The sequence below is a fragment of the Suillus subaureus genome, assembly GCF_016647635.1.
Source record: "Suillus subaureus strain MN1 chromosome Unknown BJ212scaffold_30, whole genome shotgun sequence".
Taxonomy (NCBI): domain Eukaryota; kingdom Fungi; phylum Basidiomycota; class Agaricomycetes; order Boletales; family Suillaceae; genus Suillus; species Suillus subaureus.
The window spans coordinates 194,070-209,911 of record NW_024538586.1 but is presented as its reverse complement, the minus strand read 5'-3'; the positions used below and the strand labels follow the sequence as shown (position 1 = coordinate 209,911).

General features: G+C 45.6%; 3 protein-coding genes across 3 annotated transcripts; 2 read left to right on the top strand and 1 right to left on the bottom strand.

Moving 5' to 3' along the window:
* Positions 1 to 45: 45 nt before the first annotated feature.
* On the top strand, positions 46 to 2,221 carry BJ212DRAFT_1483842 (uncharacterized protein; the record flags this gene model as incomplete). The annotated part of the gene is made up of 9 exons (XM_041340689.1): positions 46 to 501; positions 555 to 919; positions 979 to 1,114; positions 1,148 to 1,210; positions 1,266 to 1,407; positions 1,466 to 1,561; positions 1,613 to 1,671; positions 1,725 to 2,030; positions 2,072 to 2,221. The coding sequence occupies 9 exons, from the start codon at positions 46 to 48 to the stop codon at positions 2,219 to 2,221; spliced, it is 1,773 nt and encodes a 590-aa protein (XP_041189841.1).
* Positions 2,222 to 3,024: 803 nt separating this feature from the next.
* Positions 3,025 to 4,604, bottom strand: BJ212DRAFT_1375388 (uncharacterized protein). The gene is made up of 4 exons (XM_041336445.1): positions 4,540 to 4,604; positions 4,359 to 4,491; positions 4,210 to 4,286; positions 3,025 to 4,137 (listed from the first exon to the last, which is right to left on the bottom strand). Exons 2-4 carry the CDS (start codon positions 4,434 to 4,436, stop codon positions 3,084 to 3,086), a joined length of 1,209 nt encoding a protein of 402 aa, XP_041189840.1. The 5' UTR covers positions 4,437 to 4,491; positions 4,540 to 4,604; the 3' UTR covers positions 3,025 to 3,083.
* A 6,957-nt stretch (positions 4,605 to 11,561) lies between these two features.
* Positions 11,562 to 11,744, top strand: BJ212DRAFT_1278126 (uncharacterized protein; the record flags this gene model as incomplete). Its single annotated transcript, XM_041331411.1, has 1 exon — positions 11,562 to 11,744. A coding segment is annotated over one exon (183 nt), but the record flags the coding sequence as incomplete, so codon positions are not given.
* Between the last annotated feature and the right edge of the window lie 4,098 nt (positions 11,745 to 15,842).

The following is a 15,842-nucleotide window of genomic DNA, read 5'->3' as shown; positions in this document are numbered from 1 at the left end:
CCATGTGCTTGCTCGTTTCACTCACTGACCGCCACCATTCCTGCCATGGTCTTGCCTGTTGTAATGAGTTGCGACACTCCCTACTTCATTGGCATTGATATCGGTACCGGCTCTGCTCGCGCGTCTCTCGTTGCACGAAACGGTGAGATAATGGCGTCTTCCACGAAGGATACCATCACCTGGCGTGATAAGCACGATTACCGTATCTTCGAGCAATCCACGAACGATATCTGGGAGCAGATTTGTACCGCGGTAAAGGAAATATTAAAGCAATCTAACATTCCCGCGACCGCGGTCAAGGGGCTTGGCTTCGATGCCACCTGCTCTCTTGCCGTGTCGGACTTCGATGGGAATCCGATAACAGTTACCAAGGGTAGCAGTATCGGCACTCATGGCGATCGGAACGTCATTCTTTGGGCAGACCATCGCGCCGAGAAGGAAACTGAACTTATCAACTCCACTGGATCGATCGTCTTGAATTATGTAGGCGGAACCATGAGTGTATGTGGTGACTGCGAGTCCGGTTTATCTTGCTAATTCTAATTTTGGAACAGCTTGAGATGGAGGTGCCTAAGATTCTTTGGCTCAAGAAGCGCATGGACCCTGCTCTGTTCGCCCGATGCCAATTTTTTGATCTTCCCGATTTTTTCACATACAAGGCAACTGGAGATAACACACGCTCCTTTTGTTCGGTTACGTGCAAGTGTTCTTACGTTCCCGACAAGGGCTGGCAGCCGGACTTCTTTGAGCGCATTGGTCTCGGTGAACTTGTCGATGGTGGTAACTGGAAGCATATGGGCGCCGCCAGGGGGCAAGTGCAGACTGCTGGAAGCCCAGTTGGTCGAGGATTATCTAAAAAGGCAGCTGAAGAACTTGGACTTGCGGAAGGTACTGCTGTTGGAAGTGGTCTGATTGATGGGTATGTCATATTCTATCAGCATGTCTATTGAAATATGGATGCTATTGGCGTCGTGCTAGGTATGCTGGTTGGATGGGCACAGTTGCCGCTCGATACATGGAGAATGGTCAACTTTCAAATGTGCTTCCTTCTCTCGACGAGTCTCGGCACCGTTTGGCCATTGTTGCCGGAACAAGTACTGGCCATATTGTTCAGGTAAGTCATCTTGCTCAATCCATCTTCATCCAGACGTCAAAATTGTTGCAGAGTCGGGACAGTGTCTTTGTGAAGGGTGTATGGGGCCCATATAGGGTATACCATCACCATTCTGCACAACATGCGGTGTCTTAATGGTATATTCTCATAGGACACAGCTTTTCCTGGTTGGTGGATGAATGAGGGCGGCCAGTCGTCTACGGGACAGCTTATTGACTTTATCATCACCACTCACACCGCGTATCCCGAACTCAAAGAACGTGCAAAGCAAGAGGGAAAGTGTATGCATATTGGTTCGTGTAGCTTATTATGCTGGGCCAACCAAAACAGTGTTTTGACGAGCGTCTATAGTCTTGCTAGACGTCCTCAAAAAGTTGCGGCACGAGAATAATGTTGATACCTACACGGAGCTTACGAAGGATCTGCATTTCTATCCTGATTTCCATGGTGAGATAAGCTACAGTTCGATATTAGTATCCTTGTTCACAGCTATCGCAGGAAACAGGTCTCCAATTGCTGACTCTCGAATGAGAGGTTCCATTGTCGGTCTTGAGCTGGTAAGTTACTACTTCGATTAAAAACTTCGACCAATTCATCTTGATTACTTCAGGACGCATCTATAGCCGACCTCGCTCGCAAGTACTACCTTACACTGGAAGCTATCGCCCTTCAAACACGCCATATCATTGAAGCTCTCAACGCGGCAGGGCACGACATTACCTCTTTGTATCTTTCTGGTGGGCAAGTAAAGAATGTGGTGATCATGCAGCTCTTTGCAGACACATGTGGCATCCCCGTCATCTTACCCAAGTCGTATTCCGAGGCGGTGGTTCTTGGTGCAGCGATGCTGGGAAGGATTGCAGCGGAGGGTGCTAAAGATGGAGAAGACATGTGGAAGATCATGGCAAGATGTCCTGTGCATTCTGCTGAGTGTAGATGTTGATTCTTGCCATTCAGGTCGAAATGACACCTGCTGGTACCCTCGTGGCCCCTGGGGCGTCGTCGGCAGTCAACAAAATACTTGATGCCAAATACAATATATTCTTAGAGATGATTGATATCCAGAAGCGCTGGAGGCGACAGATTGAAGAAGCCAGTAGCCATTGAAATGTGTGTACATTCCAATTTAGTTTATGATACATTTCTGTATTATTACCCCAATATGGTCCGGATAAACGAGCGCGAGCTCGGTATCCCAATCAACTGCGAGACCTAATTGGTAACTACTAACGAATTTGATAAACGCCGCCAAAAGTCGTAGGTGTTTCATACTTGGATATAAAAAATTTGCCCCCAGGTAATGTAGGCAACGCACCAAAAACCATCCCTCATCAATATGCCATTTAGACTTTGACACTTGGCCACTCTGCGATAATGTCATCTGTACGACGGCGGAGGTCATGCTCGTCTCTGAATGGAATATCCTCTAACTGTGCTAGCTGCTGCAAGACGTCTTGAAGACAAGCGACCTAAACAAGGGCAGACCGGCTGAGAATATTGCCGATGAATCATTAAAACTGACTAACCGGTGCAAGTTCTGAATCCAGGTGCGGGTACACAGACTCTATCTCAGCCAATACTATGCTCAAATCCTCCATGCCCTGGTGTGTGTGAACAACAGAATGCAGATGTCGGAGACTCATTCCGTACCTTGTGGTCAATCTTCGTTTTTCCTTTGACAAGTCGTTGTAACGCCGTAATCCATCCGGACACCTGGTCTTCGGCAATCTCAATTTTATGCTTCTTTCGAACAGGTTCATCCTCGAGGTGGCTCTCCGTATAAGCTCTCTTTTTAGAGACGTCATTGTGCCCAGAAATACTTGTGGCATTGGTGCTTTGCGACAGCAACGTGTCAACTGATGGTCCTGAATCGCTGGATGGGATAGGGCTGTGTTCTTTGCTTGCCGCAACCTCGTGCACCGGCACGAAGATAAACGCCGAATCTGAGGTTGCCTGTGGTTACAACATATCAGCTCGAGTTCGTTTCTAGTCTGCGATGCATGGTACTTACGCGAGTAGTTAGTCCATCAGGCGAGCGAGGTGTGTCTGCGTCTCCGAACATTGCATCCAGTCGTTCATTGAATTTCTCCCCTCTAGATTGCTGTAGAAGAACGGTAGTTTGAACACCGTCTAGCATTCGCGTAAATTTGTGCGGCAAGGAGGGGCGTTCATCCTCGACTGAAGCTAGCCCCGACTTCATTTCACTGTGGTGATCTCCCTGATGTGCGGGGGTTGGAACATCGAAGTCCAAAATGGCGTCTTCGAAGGGAAAGCACTTCGTCCTTGAAGTTCCGTCCTGCGACTTTTCGTTGGTGTCATACCCTGTGGTATGGCGCCGACGACGCCAAGTAATTTTGGCTACCCGAGTGTCCAATGCAGCATCAATAACATTTTGCACAGAGTCGTAAGGAATGGCAGGCGCAGCTTTTCGCCGAGCTATGGTGGGAACCGCTGTGATGCCATTGGATATTGGGGTATCGGCTATCGCGACAGCCTCAGAGCCTTCCTGACTTGTACTTCTGCGAGTGTTCTGAATCCGGGGGCGCTTTTTGCTATAAATAACAGTTTGCATGTCAGAGATGCTCCCTTCGCTGTCAATAGGTGCGACTGGCGGCGAGATATTGTATGAACCATTGGCGCTGAATGTTGCTTGCAGTGTCTCCTGCAAACTTTGGGAGCCGCGGGCATCCCTCGACTCGGAGTAGACGCCTGAAGTTCGCGAAGATTCCTGCTGGACTTCTCGTCGAGGCTTTGCAATAGGAGGACCACGGTCTGGATTTTTTTGGCGTTTCTGCGACAGCGTTTTTCTGGCATTCGAAGGCGAGGCTTTTGAGTTTTTCACACCTAAAGGGAACTCGTCCATACTGCCTTCGCTATCCGAAACAACCAGTGGTGTCCATGAAGGAAGATCACGGTGTTCAAGCATTATAATGCCTCCGTCGTCTGCTAGTGCGGTACCTCGAGATAGTCGAGGGACTACTTCATTTGGACTTGGAGGAGGTGAGACTGATGAAGGCACCATCCTAGTAGTAGTTTTGTAATGAGTTTTTTGGACATTGAACTCGAAAATAGTTAGTGGTGAGATAAATACTTACTTGTCATGTTTAGACTCGGAATCCGAGTTTTCGGGGAAACTACCTGCAAAGTTGATACCACTGGTGAGAGCCTGTTCCTGCAAGTTGAAGAATCATTTAATTAGAAATGATACAATCAAGGGAATGCAAATATGTGCAATACTACTGACATGTAGTCCTGCATGTGTAGCTACAAATTGGTGTGTTATAAGTGGTGTGTCATACATTCTTGCCCATTGCTTCATCATGTAGAAAGCAACAGAAAGCTAGGTAGTCAAATTTGAAAGAGCAAGGTTTAGGCTACTTCAAACTGTGTAAGTTATGAAATATTAGATGAGAATTGAGATTCACCAAGGGAATGTGATTGCTTGCTGTATGGTGTGAGGCTAAGAGATTTCAGGTAACTATATCAGAAGGAAATGATTCATCATCACCCTAAGTTGGGTCACTGCTATATATTGATTTCATTGTTTGGTATTATTGATATGATTTGGCATATGGCTTAGTCACCCACTATTGCTATCCTTGGCACTCCACCAACAATTTACATAATTTAGCTAAGCTGACAATTAGTGATGTGCACAGCCACTTGTAGTTCCCACATGCCATTGGGGCTATATCAGAAACTTGCTGTGGTGATACAACACACTGGACATTGATGCAAATTTTCTGACAGTGGTGAATCAATCTACGCTTAGGTAGGAGTCTCATGTTTAGGGCAAGTGGAATCCCCCAGCTCCATGCTCAGGGGACTGGGTCACATTTATTATAGACAGAGTTGCAGAACACAAAAGCATTGAGTAGATGCTAACAGCCAGGAACTCAAAAGAAAGAAGATAAGACTAAAATAGAGAGATTGAGGCTTGAGAGAGACAAGACAAGCTAGAGGCTTGGAAAGATGCTAAAGGGCTATTTTTTTAAAAGTTTTATTTTTATTTTTATTTTTATTTCTTCCAGAGTCCAAGACTTGTACTTGGATGTGACTGATGCCATATGAGAATTGACTGCTTAGGGCACATGTTGTAGGGAATGAGATTCCTCCAGGCATATGTATTATAGTGAGTCTATTTGTTCTCAGACTGAGTTTTTCATCTTTTGCAGCCTTCTGTCTGTTGCTACTTGCATCATGTGATGTAAGGTGCTTCAGGGGGTCAAATAAAATTGGGAATTGGATTGACTACCAAGTCCTGACACTCAGTAATCAGTACATCAATATCAATAACTGAGTCTCAACTACTGAGTACCAATGTAACAAACATACAACAAGTCAGAGTGTAATAAAACAGCTCTACTCTATATGGTTCTGCATCTGCCTAGCTGCTTCACTTGCAAAAGCAAGAATGTTCAACCCATGAGGGATATGCAACTAGATAAGTGTTAGTAGTTATGATATCAATAAACCTGAAGCTATGCAAAGGTAACCCAACGGTAGAAATGACAAGTCCAGAGGTAAAAAGCATCAGCCAGAGTGCAGGAACCTTTGGCCAGAATAGGAAAGGGAAAGGGTATGGTAAAATGAGGTTTGGAAACTAAGGAAATGCAAAGGAAATGCAAAGGGACTAGGTATGGATGAGGTATTTGCAAAGGAGAGACTATTGAGGGAGTGATAACATGAGGGAAGACAAAGTCTCTGCAGTCAGAAGACACAGATTGGTGTTGAAACAAAGTTAAGACTAAGGCTAGTGCAGAGCACAATGAGATGCTGTGTGCAAGGCCTATGGACTTGGTGCATAACATGACCATTAAGTTGAGTGCCAGGACCAACATATCTTCCTGCAAGGGCAATGGGTTGACACCCACATTTACTCCAGACATGTTTGTCATGGTTACTCCAAGGACTCCATGATTGGCTAAAGTGACAATGCCTGCAATGATGCATGAGCAGCTGAAGATACTCAAGCATGCCACCCTGACAAGGGCATTTCTGCAACTCATCAAACTGCAGTCAGAAATCAGTTCCAGCATTAGCAATGAACTTTGTATCAGATACTATCAAGTCAAAGTCCTGATCATTTAGGAGTGCATCATATGGATGTGAACTTTCATCTTTTAGTTTGGAAGAAGCTGCCATGGGAGGCAGAGACAGGAAGGTCAGTCTCAAATGAAGATAGGCTTGAACTAGAAATGAAAGGAGAACTCAATGTTCAGATTGAGAGACCTGTACAAATGCAGTCATACCTAGAGATGAAAGGAGAACTATGTAGGTACTTAGAATGAAAATATGTATCAACAAATGCTAATACTCACCTCAGTCTTTGAATTGAGAGGCTAAGAAGAGATCCTTCTGGGAATGCCTAATAAAAGAAACTTGTTAGAACAGAGAACAAAATGTTCATGTATAGAACATGTGTAGCTAAGCTAGTGGTAGAGTACAACAGGTGGCTTTGATATGATGGGCATACAGATTAAATTTCATGATCATAGCTTCTGGTGCATGTGACCTTGTGATGGAAAAGCAACCATGTAACATGACATTTATGCATCTCTGGTGTACTGTCAATTTACATCACATTGCAGTGCAGCAATACTAAAAGTGCACATGTCAGGATGGTGACCATTGAAAGCCAGTCAAGCTTAACCTCCTTGTACTACACACATGTTCTTCCAAGATGCACAAACCAGCCATTGTCAATTAAGTGAGGCCAATGAGAAACAGGATCAGAAATCAAGTGAGTTTGCAGGTGTGAATCATCAGAAAGTAACAGTGATATCTGGCTGCACATTCTGCAGTGCAAATTGTACAAATGTGACTTCAATATGACTTCAGCATAACTAATTAATGATGCTCACCTTGGTAAGAATGTCAAGTTGATTGATTAACACATCCCAGGTGTGATAAATTTGTTTCTGTTAGTCAAATCCTTTCTTGGATGGTCTAGAAACTTATGTGGGACAACTACAAAGAGCCCTCCTGTCATATCCTGTATGCTGGACATAGATCCCATCATATTCCCACGCTTTCCGGACCTGTTTCCAGACCCCATATCCAACTCATTCCTGGATCCCCTATCCTGTCCACCCTATGCACATTCCATCCAGCAAGACATCCAGACTTTACCTCCTCTCAGATTCCGGACTACATCCACCACCTCACATATCTCAGTCCTGTTTCTGTCCTGCCTTCCGGATCCCCAGATCTCTGGACCTCCAGATATTAACTGTTACTATCTCTGGACCTATTCCCGCCCTCTATCTGAGATCCTGCGCCTATCCCCATTTAGGCATCTCTGCCTTTCCGGTTCTCGGTTATCTCTGTTTCCATCTTGCTGATTGATCCTTGTACTAGTTTCATCTCCGAGTTCATTTACTTATGTTCCATCTTACTTACCAATGTGTTTCTGCATGCTCATACATAGCCTTACTCCTTTGCTTACTGATCCTCTTGGATAGCCTCTAGTATATAACCCCTGTACAACTACAGTAGAGTCCTCAGTCTGAATATCATCTTAGATCCTGTTCTACTTGCCAATCATCTTCCAGACTTCAGTCCATCCAAGTCTTGTCCTTTTCCATAAGGCCTGGGGAAGGATTCCCTAGGCCGGAATTCTGGACCTTCGGATTTGTCCCCTATGTCTCTATCCCAAGTCTAGGGATTGCTTCCCTAGGCTGGAGTCTTGCCTTTCTGGCACTTACCCTCTTTCCGGACTTAGGTCCACTTCCTGTCCCTCCGACTCTACCTTAGGGTAGTCTACCTCTGTTTGCTTCTGCATTGGACTTCGTCCAATGTAGCCCCTATTCCTTCTGGACCTCTGGACGTCCTGTCCCTCATACCTCCAGGCATCCTGTCCTTCGGACATTCCACCCTCCGTACCTTTGGATGTTCCGTCCTCCATACCTCCGGACCTCCTGTCCTCCATACTCTGGACCTCCAGACATCCTGTCCTCCTGTCCTCCGGACCTCCTATCCTTCCATCCTGTTTTCCTGTAGAAGTATTACCTTGCAGTGGGAACTCTCCTGAGCATTTCCTGCATTCCTCCGGAACTCTCCTGCACTCCTCCGGAAGTCCTCCCACACTCTCCACCAGAGTAGCCAGCCTCCGGAAGTCCTCTGGACTTCATTGGACCATCATTGGACTTCCTCTGAAATGAAGGGCACATACTTGGGTAAGGGGCACAGTGTATGAGCTGAGGCCAAGCCCCTCTGAGTCAGTCTCTCTCTCCTTTGAGCATGGTTCTTAACACCTCCTGTAACAGGTTGGAGCATTACACCTAGTCAGAACCTGGTTTTGGATGTGACAATCAATGGAGAAGCAGACAAGAATTAGGCAGTGAAAACCAGTGATGTGCTTGCTGAACGAGGATCATATAAAAGCTGCATTGGCTTTGAGCACCATGGATCATTTAATGAATCTCAATCAATCATGGAACTTCTATTCATCAACAAGTGTGTGAAGAGCCCTACAATCTTGCTAAGGGCATGAAAACCACCGACAGGGCACTTTAGGAACCACACTGGAGAACACTTCTGCCCACTAGTACCCAGTCAGAGGTGCTGAGAATAATGTAGTATTTGCTGTGTCACAGAAAAGGAGCCAGGGGTTATACCATTAGACTACATTGAATTTGGTGGTCCATTACAGGAAGTGGAGAGATGCAGTAAATATAATGCCATGTTGGATGAATGGACAAATCTATGAGCTGTGGAGGATGCATTGAATTGGAATATGAATGGGAAGGGTACAGGTGAACTGTGAATATCAGTGAAATTAGCTGACATTAAAGGATCAGAAGTCTTGGTAGGTAGGTTCATATTGCATTATAAGATGCACCTCCAAAAAAACCATCTATAAGTGAACTTCCAAGGCATGTTCCAATAAAAAAAAAGGCCTTGTCATCAGTAGGCTTCAGACCTGCACAGTCCAAAGAAAACAGATTTTGATTCTGTTATGGTAAACACCTTGGCCAGGACAAACTTGAGATGAATCTCTAAGGAACTGTCCATGAGTGAATCTTCAAGGTGTGCTTCCAACAGAAAAAGAAACCTGACATTGGCAGGTTCTGAACCTGCACAATCTGAGAGATACTCTGTTGCAATAATTGCTTGACTAAGACAACTCAAGGTGAGTCTCTGACAAAACCATCCATGAGCAAATCTTTGAGACATGTTCTCATAGAAAAAAACTGTTATCAGTGAGTTTCAAACTTGCACAATCGATGTCCAAAGATACAGATGAGCCTCTGAATCACCCATCCATGAGTAAATGTCAAGGTGTGTTATAATAGTTGTTGTTAGCAGATTTCAAACCTGCATAGTCCAAGAGCAACAAATTTTGATTCTGTTGTGGTAACCAGTCTGGCCATCTTGATATTTCTAAGTTGAGATGAACCTCCAAATAACTGTCCATGATTGAATGTCAAGCTGTGATAAGAGGGGAAATGGTTAAGGAGAAACAAATGTACAATTTTGGGGCACAGTTTAGGATATGATATCATTGGTCAGGCAGTCAAAACAGGAATCAAAATTGTGACCGACAGAAAGTCTCAGTCTTTGACCTTTCACCCCCACTGGCCCATTGTCATATCCTGTATGCCAGACATAGATCCCATCATATTTCCATGCTTTCCGGACCTATTTCCAGACCCCATATCCAACTCATTCCTAGATCCCCTTCCACTATGTGCTCCATATCTAAGTAGGATTAGATCTGCTATGGAATTACCCCTGAGCTCTGGACCTCCGGATCTTTACTACTAGCCTGATCTGTACACCCCTACCCTGTCCACCCTATGCACATTCCGTCCAGCAAGACATCTGGACTTTACCTCCTCTTGGATGCCAGACTACATCCACCACCTCACATATCTCAATCCTGTTTCCGCCCTGCCTTCTGGATCCCCAGATCTCTGGACCTCCGGATATTAACTGTACTATCTCTGGACCATTCCCACCCTCCATCCAAGATCCTGCGCCTATCCTCATTTAGGCATCTCCACCTTTCTGGTTCTTGGTTATCTCTGTTTCCATCTTGCTGATTGATCCTTGTACGAGTCTTCATCTCCAAGTTCATTTACTTATGTTCTGTCTTACTTACTAATGTGTTTCCACATGCTCATACATAGCCTTACTCTGTTGCTTACTGATCCTCTCAGATATCCTCTAGTATATAACCCCTGTACAACTCCCATAGAGTCCTCAGTCTGAATATCATCTTAGATCTGTCCTCAGCACCTTAGATCTGCCCAATCATCTTCCAGACTTCAGTCCATCTGAGTCTTGTCCTTTTCCATAAGGCCTAGGGATAGATTTCCTAGGCCAGAATTCTGGACCTTCGGATTTGTCCCCTATGTCTCTGTCCCAAGTCTAGGGATTGCTTCCCTAGGCTGGAGTCTTGCCTTTCCAGCACTTACCCTCTTTCCAGACTTTGGTCCACTTCCTGTCTCTCCAACTCTACCTAAGGGTAGTCTACCTCTGTTTACTTCTATATTGGACTTCGTTTGATATAGCCCCTATTCCTTCCAGACCTCCAGACATCCTGTCCTGTGCACCTCCAGGCATCCTGTCCTCCTAACCCTCAGACATCCTGTCCTCCAGACCTTCAGTCCTCCTGTCCTCCATACTTCCAGACCTCCAGACCTCCTACCCTTCCATCCTGCTTCCTGTAGAAGTATTACCTTGCAGTGGGAACTCTCCTGAGCACTTCCTGCATTCCTCCAGAACTCTCCCACGCTCCTCCAGAAGTCCTCTAGCACTCTCCACCAGAATAGCCAGCCTCCAGAAGCCCTCTGGACTTCATTAGACCATCATCAGACTTCCTCTAAAATGAAGGGCACATACTTGGGTAAGGGGCACAGTGTACAAGCTGAGGCCAAGCCCCTCTGAGTCAGTCTCTCTCTCCTTTGAGCATGGTTCTTAACACCCATTTGCCCTGTTTGTGTTAGTGCTGCACTTAATTTAATAATTAGCTGACTAGCAGGTATTCTTTCTCACACTTGCTCACTGTTCTGCCACCCACAACAGACTGTTAAGCACTGTCCTTCTCCAGTCATTGAAGGCACACTTTTAGCACCCATACCTTCATATAGCCACTGCTGTCCTTCACCAAAATCCTCCCTTCCTCCATCCAACTCATCATTATACTACCAATAACACCAGACATGCCATCACAAAGTTATTCAACATCAATGTTTCTGGCCTCACTGCATCTTCCATAGTGCTGTGACTGTGTCCTGCTCTCAGCCTGTGTGTGATCTTAGTTTGTGACTGGTTTACCCAATGCTGATGGTGCTCTGGCTATGTCCTGCTCTCAGATGGTGTGTGGTCTTGTATTTTGAGCTTTTCAGCAGATGCTGATGGTGCCACAGCTACATTGCACTAAATCTGATACTGACTAGTGTGTTTTTAAGGGGCTATAGCTATTAGGCATGACATCTGCATCAATTATGCCAACTTTGATACTGCCATCAAGGAGAAGCTCGTGATTGATCTCAGAGGTTGGCCCAAGGACATCCCATTTCAATCACCCACCATCCTCAGTAACCTCAATACTCTATTAAAACTCCACAATGTGTTGAAGAATGGTTCCTGCCATTGGTTCTGCATGACGACACATCAGTGAGAGGAGTACAACATGCAACTCACTGCTTGCTGCATGCCACAAGAAAGGAGAAGTCATTGGCAAACTGCAAAAGAAGCGATCTGACACTGGGGTAGCCTGCAAATGCAAGGAAAAGCAAGCCACCCAACTGAGGAGGTGTGCACAAGCATCAGGGACATCATCACAGACTCCAAAGAGCTCTGAGTTCATTGCCACATCTGAGGAGGAGATCAGTGACAAAGACATGTAGATTACATTGTGACCTCATTGACTTTACCTAGGAACAATTGCAAGTGAGCTTGAAGGTTTGGGCATTGACAATGGCTATACTTAGATCAGGTACATGGGAACATCAGGTGATATCTTTGGCATGAATGGCACAAATGATGCAAATGGGGCAAAAAGTCAAAGTCCAAGATGCCCTCATGCCTGATGGAATACAAGTCATGGTCCCAAATGAGACTTAGGTGCTTCAGCTGCACAGCCTATAATACAAGCTGTGAAGTAGTCACAAAAATGTGACTTGTGAACATGCCAGTTCAAACTTCCAGTGTACTCTGAATTGACCTAAACCTTGGTATCAAGGGATCAAGGCCTGCTAAGAAACATATTGTCATAAGCAATGATTTTGGACTTTGTCAGATGAAAGCTGAGACAGTGCTGTGCCCAGTAGTTGATCATGTCCTCACTTTCACCCATTGTCAGGAGGCAAGAGGCATTAACAATAAAGCCCTGCCAGAAATTCGGGGGACACACTGATTTTATCAATACCATCATATATCTGCCAGACAGACAGCAGATGATGACTTGTTCAAGGGACAGCTCACTGTGGGTATGGAACATGAAGAGTGGGAAATAGATAGGAGAAGACTATCGGGATGGAGATATTAATATTGAAATGAGAACCATAGTGTTGTCCCTGGATGGGAAGAAAGTGGTTAGTGGAAGTTTGAATGGTGGAATGAAGTTATGGGACGTGGACACAGGCAAAGTCATTGAAGAATGGACAGGACACACATCAACAGTGCGGTCTGTGTGCTGGAGTTGAGATGGTCAGCAAGTGGTGAGCAGATCCTTTGATGGGACAGCAAGGGAGTGGGATGTGAAGAAGGGAGATACTATCCTTGGTCCAATCAAGACAGGGCACATGTCATATCCCACAATCTGGACCCACGTTCCATCATATTCCCACACCTTCCAAGCCTACATCCGGACCCCACTTCATATCCAACTCATTCCCAGATCCCCTTCTGCTGTGTGCTTCACACCTCAGCAGGATCAACTCCATTCCAGATTTACTTCCAAGCTCTGGACCATCAGATCTCCACTATTAGCCTGATCCATACCCCCCTGTCCAATCCACCCTATGCACACTCCATCCAGCAAGACATCCAGACTTCACCTTGTCTCAGATTCCAGACTATATCCACCTTCTCATATTCCAGTGCTGTATCCAGCTTGTATTCCAGATCCCCAGATCTCTGGACCTCTGGATATTAACACTGGACCTATTCCCACCCTCTGTCCAATATCCTGCGCCTATCCCCATTTAGGCATCTCTGCCTTTCCGGCTTTCAGTTACCTCTTCTTCCATCTTGCTTATTGATCCTTGTACAAGTCTTCATCTCTGAGTTCATTTAGTTATGTTCCATCTTAGATCCTGTTCATCACCTTAGACTTGCCCAATCTTCTTCTGGACTTCAGTCCATCTAAGTTTGTCCTTTTCCATAAGGCCTAGGGATGGATTCCCTAGGCCGGAATTCTGGACCTTCAGATTTGTCCCCTATGTCTCTGTCCCAAGTCTAGGGATTGCTTCCTGAGACTGGAGTCTTGCCTTTCCAGCACTTACCCTCTTTCCAGACTTAGGTCCACTTCCTGTCCCTCCAACTCTACCTTAGGGTAGTCTACCTCTGTTTGCTTCTGCATTGGACTTTGTCCGATGTAGCCCCTATTCCTTCCAGACTTCCAGACCTCCTGTCTTCTATACCTCCAGATGTCCTGTCTCTCATACCTCCAGGCATCCTGTCCTTCAGACATTCCACCCTCCATACCTTCAGACATCCCATCCTCCTAACCCTTAGACATCCTGTCCTCTGGACCTTCAGTCCTCCTGTCCTCCATACTTCCGGACCTCCAGACATCCTACCCTTCCATCCTGTTTCCTGTAGAAGTACTACCTTGCAGTGGGAACTCTCCTGAGCACTTCCTGCATTCCTCCGGAACTCTCCCACGCTCCTCCGGATGTTTCCTGCGCTCCTCCGGAAGTCCTCCTGCACTCTCCACCAGAGTAGCCAGCCTCTGGAAGTCCTCTGGACTTCATCAGACCATCATCAGACTTCCTCTGAAATGAAGGGCACATACTTGGGTAAGGGGCACAGTGTACAAGCTGAGGCCAAGCCCCTCTGAGTCAGTCTCTCTCTCCTTTGAGCATGGTTCTTAATAGCACACAAAAGTGTACACAGTCGTCTACTCACCAGACATGACCATGTTTGCGACTGCTGGATACTACCAGTGGGACCTGGATGATGAATATGAAGACTCAGTCAAAATCTGGGATGCAAAGACAGGTGAGCTTGTTGCCACTCAATGGACACACACAAATGGTGAATTGCCTGGCTTGGACCCCAGATGCAAAAACACTCATCTCCAGGTCAAATGATTGCATGATTAGGACATGGAATACAACAACCTGGAAGCAGATAGCACTACTAAAGCACCCCAGTATTGTCTATGCCATTGCAATATCTCCGAATGGCTGTACTCTCACAAGTACATCCTTGGACATGACAGCACTATTATGGAACCTCAACAACAACCAGCCCATTGGCAGTCCGCCCCTCCAACATGCACACCCAGTGGCCTGCATATCCTTTTTGCTAGATGGAAAACTACTAGCCACTGGCAGTGACCATGATGCATACACATGGGATGTTACTGCGATATTAAAAGAAGCTGGCCTCAATGACCTTTTGGACCAGCACAACAACTTGCTACTCACCATATGTGACACTTTCATAAACAGTTCTCATTACATGTAGGCTTATGCATTCTAGGATGATGCTACATGATATTCTGTCTGTCAGCCAATCAAGGTCCAAAATAGGGTACCCTGAGGTTTCTTTGACAATATACCTGATCATGCTCGTGTATGTGGTTAACATCTCATTCAGTACTTTCCTTATCTTCATGTTCTTAGTTTTCTTCACAACACCACTTCCAACCTTTATCATTACTGTTATGGCGAACTAGGATGGGCGCGACAACAGGTACTCGATAAGAGCACGCCTGAAGCCGGATCGTGTCCTTACAAATGTAAGGTTCTTAAGACAAGTCAGAGAGAGTGTCTCCAGCTTGAATATCAGTTATCAGACGACTTAGGATTGGAGGTCCTAAGCAAAGGATAGTTCAGGTAAAACCTAGTAAGATTAAAGTGAAGTTCTAACTAAGTACAAGACCGGACTTATATAGACATAAGAGATTTAGGGCCGGTATCGTACGCGTCATTGAGACGAGTCAGAGATAAGGAAATGAGTCAGAGATAGGGACTGACGTCATCAAGACGAGTCAGAGATAAGAGAATGAGTCATCTAGCAATGGCACATGGCGGTTGTGATGTAATACATGACCGATCGATTGGTTGGTCTAATGATGGCACTATGAGGTGTGGTCATGATGTAATACACGAGTGAGAAAAGAGAGAAAAAGAGATAGGGGTAACCATGATTGTAACAATTACTGTTGCTTGGAACCATCCATTGGGACCACTTTTTATCTTTATTTCACCCCACACACTCCAATGCTCACAATGCGCAATCCCGACCCCACCCTTTCCACTGGGTTCAAAACTGTTTTTCTGGCAGACCAAGCAAACCTGTAGAACCACATAAACATCCCTCAGCAGTAGTTGCCATCCCCTACACCAAGGGCAAACACATACATTTCTCTCTTCCTTCTCAAATGCTCAACTCTGCCTGATCAAGTTTATCTTCTGTTCAAACCCTACCTCACGTCATGTAGAGAAATGCTTGTGCAAGAGAAAAGCAGAGGCCAGTTTCGAAAAACTCTATTGCAAGTATCTCACGCCCTCCCACGAGCAATACCACACAGCAATCTAGCAGT